General features: G+C 52.9%; 2 protein-coding genes across 2 annotated transcripts; both read left to right on the top strand.

Moving 5' to 3' along the window:
• Positions 1-1,065: 1,065 nt before the first annotated feature.
• LOC119293526 (scarecrow-like protein 9) lies at positions 1,066-3,228 on the top strand. Its single transcript, XM_037571981.1, has one exon. It carries the CDS (start codon positions 1,143-1,145, stop codon positions 2,925-2,927), a length of 1,785 nt encoding a protein of 594 aa, XP_037427878.1. The 5' UTR covers positions 1,066-1,142; the 3' UTR covers positions 2,928-3,228.
• A 455-nt stretch (positions 3,229-3,683) lies between these two features.
• On the top strand, positions 3,684-5,955 carry LOC119293525 (scarecrow-like protein 33). Its single transcript, XM_037571980.1, has one exon. The coding sequence runs from the start codon at positions 3,840-3,842 to the stop codon at positions 5,862-5,864; it is 2,025 nt and encodes a 674-aa protein (XP_037427877.1). The 5' UTR covers positions 3,684-3,839; the 3' UTR covers positions 5,865-5,955.
• The last annotated feature ends 1,255 nt before the right edge of the window (positions 5,956-7,210 follow it).

The following is a 7,210-nucleotide window of genomic DNA, read 5'->3' as shown; positions in this document are numbered from 1 at the left end:
AGCGCGCTAAGCATCTTAGCGGCGGACTTCTTCCAAATGCTATAGCGCGCTATTTAAAATGTTTGCTCATTTGTTTGGATCAAAGTCTTTTAGCGCAAGACCTTTTGTAAACGCTATAGCGTGCTATAGCGGAGCTATAGCGGGCTATTTAAAACAGTGGTCACATGCCAATTGCATTGCATGGGCCATATTTTTTACCGATAGCAAATATGGTAACCAATTTCGTTGCCTCTGAAACTCTTCTAACTAACACGAACCTGTGCCCATTGTGTGTTATATTCGTATTGCTTGCCTGGAATTGCTATTCTCTCTATGCTTTAATATTTCAGGTCACATGTTCATTGATTGAGCGTTATGTTTACTAGCAGATTTATAGTGCTACTGGGCCTGTGTGCAGTGAATGGGATAAACTGCAGGCCTGAAGGTACCGAATGACTTCTTCAATCTAATAGTGAATTAGTGATTACAGATTAAACAAAATACTGGCTCATGAGAGATGAAAGCATGCTAAAAACTGCAATTATGTGTTTTAATACTGAAAAAAATGCAAGTTCGCATGTAACAGTATACTTCTCCCTTGTGGTTGCTAAATTTATAGTATTACAATGCTAAACTTTGTTTAGTCGTTCAGTAAGGACTGTTGTTTTTCCTTAATTTTTGTAAATATTTGTAAATTTTGGTTGTTCCTGCTATCTTGGCGCTTTCATAATGAAAAGGACATGCTACCAGGTGTGTTCGAGAAAAATAATCAACCTATAGAAATATATTCTAGGACAATCATACTATTGTGTGATGCGGACAAACAGGAGGATCAGCCATGTCCTGATATATACTATAGGACAATTCTTTTTTTAAGAGCCATAAGCCATGTCCATTTGGAGGATGTCGTTGATTCCAAGTCTCCAGGCATGGGAAGAACCGACCCCTTTCTCTGTACAAGAGCAACCAGCCATATCCTTGTGGAGCGCAGCACCATCACCAGTTCAGTTCACCAACATATCCATCACCCCGAGGAGTTGCTGGGGCTGAAGGAACACATGGAGCCCCCGCCGCAATCCCCATCCGTCTACCTCGACATTCCTCCGTCGCCCTATGGCGGCACTGTCGGGGACCTGGTGCTCCCATACATCACTCGCATTCTGATGGAGGAGGACATCGACGACAGGTTCTTCTACCAGTACCCAGACCATCTTGCCTTCCTCCAGGCGCAGCAGCAATTTACCCAAATTCTTGATGATGCCAAGAACTTACTGTCCGGTGAAGGCGGCGACATGGAGAAGATGCATTCCGATGAGTCTTTGCAGGGTATTCGTGGAGGCAGCATGTGCTTGGCTGACAAGGACGTCCCGAGTTGGACGTTCTCGGATGGTGCTGAGGTGGACAATAATGGTGATCAGAGCAAACTCAACCCCTCCAATAGAGACATGCTTAACTTTGCATTCTTGAAAGGCATGGAGGAGGCCAACAAGTTCTTGCCTAGAGACAACCAACCGCAGGCTGATGTCTTCAGCATCAACCAAGCAAAAGAGATTTTTGGGGGACGGAAGGCTCGGCGTGATGCGGACAAGCCGGAGGAAGTGGTGGGCAGGGCCAGCAAACTGCTGATGCCGGAGCTGGAAGAGGATGGCGCCCGCGAGATGATCAACAAAATAATGCTGAATAGTTACGAACTATGCGGGGAGACCATGGAGGAGCTGCAAATCACCATGGAGAACATCAGAGCTGATAGAAAAAATAAGAAGGCGGTGCGGGGAAAGCAGGGAAAGAAAGAGGCGGTGGACCTGCGCGGGCTGCTGCTATGCTGCGCACAGGAGGTGGCCACCGGCAACCGTCATGGTGCGGGCAATCTGCTGAAACAGATCAGGCAGCATGCTTCCGCAACAGGAGATGCCGCTCAGCGGCTGGCGCATTGTTTCGCCAAGGGGCTTGAGGCCCGGCTGGCGGGCACTGGGAGCCAGGTGTACAAGTCACTCATGGCGAAGCACACCTCGACCATGGAGTTCCTCAAAGGTTATGAGCTGTTCATGGCAACCTGCTCCTTCAAAAGGGTGGCGTTCACATTCTCCAGCATGACCATCTTCGATGCCGTGGAAGGGAAGAGCAAGTTGCACATTGTGGATTATGGCTTGCATTATGGGTGCCAGTGGCCGGGCCTGCTGGCTTGGCTGGCGACTAGGGACGGCGGGCCACTGGAAGTGAGGATCACCGGGATTGACCTCCCGCAGCCTGGGTTCCGCCCAGCTAAGAGGCTTGAGGAGACAGGGCGGGCACTCAGCAACTGTGCCCGTCAGTTTGGCTTGCCGTTCAAGTTCCGTGGCATCGCGGCTAAGTGGGAGACTATCCGTGCCGAGGACCTCAACATCGACCCTGACGAGGTGCTTGTGGTGAATGACTTGTTCAATTTCAACACCTTGATGGACGAGAGCCTTGTTATCGACAGACCCAGCCCCAGGGATGTGGTCCTCAGCAACATCCGGGAGATGCAGCCAGTTGTGTTCATCCAAGGTGTTGTGAACGGTTCGAGCGGCCCATTTTTCTTGGCGCGGTTCCGGGAGGCGCTCTCCTTTTACTCATCGGTGTTCGACATGCTTGATGCCACCACACCACCAGATAGCTACCAGCGCTTCGTTCTCGAGCGGGACATGTTCGGGCAGTGTGCTCTGAATACTATCGCCTGCGAGAGTGCAGACCGGGTAGAGCGTCCTGAGACATACAAACAGTGGCAGCTGAGAAACCAACGTGCAGGCCTCAGACAGCTGCCACTGAAGCCGATTATCACTAAGGTGGCAACAGGCAAGGTCAAGAGCCTGTACCACAAGGAGTTTGTTGTGGATGTGGATCAGGGGTGGTTGCTGCAGGGGTGGAAGGGCCGCATCCTATATGCTCACTCGGCGTGGGTGGCAGACGACACTAGCTCGGAGTATTAGCTGCCTTTTTCTGCATAGGAAAGGTTAATGTTATGGAGATTTGTATACGATACAGCTGAGGCATCCCCTCCTGTTTCCTTCAAACATCTTAAATTTCGCTCTTAGACACGAATATGAATAACACCAGGGTGCCACTTGCCGCATGCTAAATGTCTCCTGTAAGCTGCCTTAAAGTTACATTTTTTTTAGACATTAAGTTTCAGTTTGATGAGTAAAGACTTAATGTAAAGGTCAATTGCTGTTGCAGCAGCAGATGTTTATGTGCTTCCACTCATTCTTCTTCTTCAGTTATCTCATTAAGACATGATACCCGAAGAAGAAGATATATAATCTGTAGTCTTGTATAAGAGGACCAATAAATTCAGTGTCATGTGTAAAAGGATTACTGGAAATTGTTCAAAGAAAAAGGATAACTCAAATGTCTTGAATTTGTAATTTCTTTCTCTGCGTTTTCATCTTACAAATCCGTTTGCCTACTTGCAGGTGTCCAAGTGTGGAGCAGGAAAGAAACATAACTGTACATGGTTAAAGGTTACATGCATCTAGAAACTGGCTACTACATGTGAGCTAATCAATTTTCAGGATAATACTAGAGAACTTTCAATTATTTTACCTGCTAGTGCTACTACATGTCGAACTCACAACAGCCTGACATTTTAAAACATATATTGATGTCTACAAGAAAGTTGACTGCTTCTGAAGTTCTGATCAGACAAGGACAGAATGCTGTCTGCGACAACAAGATGGATATAATCTTTCTCAAAAGCCTCTCTTTGTCCATGTGTGCAGGCGCAGGTCGGCCGGTGGACAGTTAAACTAACCTTGTGAAATGTGAAGCTACGATGGTTCCAATAGACAGCAACGAACTGTACGATGTCCGAGGTGCTTGTTGGCTTCACATGAAATGGATGGATGACAGTGATATATCCACTCCAAATCCAATATAGTTTCACTGCATCATCAGAGATCAGCATGCACTCCACTATGGCTGCCACACCGGAGGAGTTGTTGTTGGGCCTCGCTGAGCCTGCACCACTGTCCCCATCCGTCTTCCTCGATCTTCCTCCGTCCCCGACGACCCATGGTGACTCACAGCAGCCGCAGAACGACCTGGCCCTGGAGTACATTTCGCGCATGCTCACTGAGGAGGACATCGTCGACAAGTTCTTCTACCAGTACCCTGACCACCCGGAGCTCCTGCAGGCCGAGCAGCCCTTCGCCGAGATCCTTGCCGACACCTCATCCGACGCCCACGAGTCCTTTGCCTCCTCCACCTCCATCTTGATGCCCAGCCAAGGTAACGGCACGGACTTCATAGTTTCCGGGTGCCAAGTACAGTATCCAGCCTTCTTCTTGAACGGCACAGGCACAGGCACAGGCACTGTGGAGCCCAGTGGTTTGGTGTTTCCCATTCCCAGCGAGAGCAGCACCAGAACGGACATGCTGTCGAGCATGGCTTTCTTCAAAGGCATGGAGGAAGCCAACAGGTTCTTGCCCGCAGACAATGTGATGGTGGCTGACAGGGGGCGCAAGAAGAGGTGGTCTGGCATGGATGCCGAGACGGAGGCGGGCTTGGGCAGGAGCAGCAAGCAAATAACGGCGCTGCCGCGTAGTGTCTCGGAGGAGGAGGAGGAGACCACCGCGCTGGAGATGCTGGACCGGCTGGTCCTCAACGGCTACGATGCGCACCCGGGCGAGATGCAGGAGGTGGTACGCGTCACCTTGGAGGACAAGGAGAACAAGGCAGCAGTTGGCAGGCGCGGGAGGCGCGGGGCGAGGCACACGGTGGTGACTGACCTAGAGACCCTGCTGATCCGCTGCGCTGAAGCAGTGTCCAGCAACGACGTGCGCGGCGCCAGCAAGCTGCTGGAGCGGATCAAGTGGCACTCCTCGCCGACGGGGGACGCCAAGCAGCGGCTGGCGCACTACTTCGCCCAGGGGCTGGAGGCACGGCTGGCTGGCACGGGGAGCCGGCTGTACCGAGCGCTCATGGGGAAGCACACCTTAACCGTTGAGCTCATCAAGGCCTACCATCTGCACATGGCTGCCTGCTGCTCGATCAAGGTTGGTTTGCTCTTTGCCATCAACACCATCTGCAAGGCCGTTGCAGGGAGGAGGAAACTGCACATTGTGCACTACGGCATCACCACCGGATTCCAGTGGCCGGACTTGCTCCGGTTGCTGGCCAACAGGGAGGGCGGGCCACCGCAAGTGAGGATCACCGGCATTAACACCCCTCGCCCCGGGCTCCGTCCGGCTCAAATAATGGAGGAGGCGGGGGACCGGCTCAGCAACTGTGCTAGGCAGTTCGGCGTGCCATTCGAGTTCCGCGCCATCGCATCCAAGCTGGAGGATGTCCGGGCTGAGGACCTGCACATCGACCCAGACGAGGTGCTGGTCGTGAACAGCCTGTACGAGTTCAGGACCTTGATGGACGAGAGCCTAACCTTTGACATGGTGAGCCTGAGGGACATGGTGCTCAACAATATCAGCAAGATGAGGCCGGGTGTGTTCGTTCAGTCCCTCGTCAATGGACCATACAGCGCGGCTTTCTTCATGACGCGGTTCCGCCATGCCTTGTACTACTTCACGGCCTTGTTCGATGTGATGGAGAACACCGTTCCACGGGACAACGACCAGAGACTTCTGGTGGAGCGGGACATCTTTGCACGCTCCGCCATTAACATGATCGCCTGTGAAGGCGCAGACCGGGTGGAGCGCCCTCAGAACTACAAGGAGTGGCAGGCGCGGAACGAGCGAGCGGGGCTAAGGCAGCTGCCCTTGGACCCTGATGTTGTTCTGATCCTCAAGGACCAAGTGAAGAGTCGGTACCACAAGCATTTCATGATCAGCGAGGATCACCGCTGGCTTCTGCAAGGATGGAAAGGCCGGGTGCTCTATGCACACTCCACATGGGCTTCTCAAGTGATAGATTGAAGTGCCAATACATGCAACTTTCATCAGTGTTTGGTGGTCTGTTGCAGTACCAGATGCGTGTTTGCTCCTCTTTTGTATCTGTAACTTTACTAGTAACCGAAACAATTTTCAGGTTGTCGAGTGGCACCTGTTTGTTCAAAGCTGCTGTGACCACACATATATCTGTTTAAACACAGAACATGTAAACTTATCAGTGATGAGGGGCGACCGCGAAGGCGATCGCAAAGGCGGCCGCGGGGACAACCGTGGGGAGCATGGCGTGGCGGCGCCCCGGGCGGCCTCGTCCTCTCAGCGTTGTGGCAGTCGGTTCTGGGCCCTCGCCGGCTCGGACTCCGATGACTCCGACGAGGAGGAGATCCGGGACGGAGACAGCTCCGGGGCGGGGGAGTATTCCCCAACGCCCAGTGATCATATCTGCGAGGCATTACGGATTGGCTACTCCGAGGAGGAGGTGGCCGGACTCGTTGAGGGGATCGTTCCGGTGAATGATCGAGCCTGTGATGGACTGGGCAAGGCGGAAGTCGTCGAGGTTCTCCGGCGAGTTGTGCATCGTCAGACGGCTCCGTCGGCGATTCGTCCTTGGAAGGGGCCTCTACCTAAGGTACGTCTCCCATCTCTTACCCTTGGCGATTTTTTGGGCTCTTGGAAGGTCGTTAAAGGTCGCCGGAAGAAGATCCGGCCGATGGCGGCGCCGGTGCCGGTCGTGGATCTCGGTGAGATCCAGGCAGCCAGAACGGCTCGTTTGAAATATTTGTTGGGCCAAGGTGGGCCTGATGTGGAGCGTGTGGGCTTGGGCGCAACAGTACATGGGCAAGTGGGCCAGGAAGCGACCCAAGGCACCGACGGGGGTCGTGCGGCACACGCGTTGCGTGAATCGGGATCACCAGCGGATTCGGGTCGCGTACTGCGTTGTTCCAGGATCGCTACGCCAGGTTTCCCTAGGCTAGGGTCTGGACGTGCGTCTCGCGTTCCTCCGTCGTGCAAGGGTCAACGCCCGGAGCGGGTAGCATGGCAGGTCGGGGGACCGGACCGCCGCCCATAGCTGAACCACCTCTGCCGCAAGGAGCTCCACGGCCCAGGCCACCTGCCCGCTGTTGGTGTCAAACCGGCGGATCTCGGGTAGGGGTCCCGAACTGTGCGTCTAAAGCTAATGGTAGCAGGAGGCGGGGGACACAATGTTTACCCAGGTTCGGGCCATCTCTATGGAGGTAATACCCTACTTCCTGCTTGATTGATCTTGATGATATGAGTATTATAAGAGTTGATCTACCACGAGATCGTAGAGGCTAAACCCTAAAAGCTAGCCTATGATTATGATTGTTATTGTCCTACGGACTAAACCCTCC

This window comes from Triticum dicoccoides, chromosome 4B, assembly GCF_002162155.2.
Source record: "Triticum dicoccoides isolate Atlit2015 ecotype Zavitan chromosome 4B, WEW_v2.0, whole genome shotgun sequence".
Lineage (NCBI taxonomy): Eukaryota > Viridiplantae > Streptophyta > Magnoliopsida > Poales > Poaceae > Triticum > Triticum dicoccoides.
The sequence above is the reverse complement of the archived record's forward strand: the minus strand, read 5'-3'. Positions and strand labels throughout refer to the sequence as shown.

Coding starts and splice junctions, on each gene's coding strand:
- LOC119293526 (XM_037571981.1), top strand. CDS start 1,143: ATGGAGGAGGACATCGACGACAGGTTCTTCTACCAGTACCCAGACCAT.
- LOC119293525 (XM_037571980.1), top strand. CDS start 3,840: ATGACAGTGATATATCCACTCCAAATCCAATATAGTTTCACTGCATCA.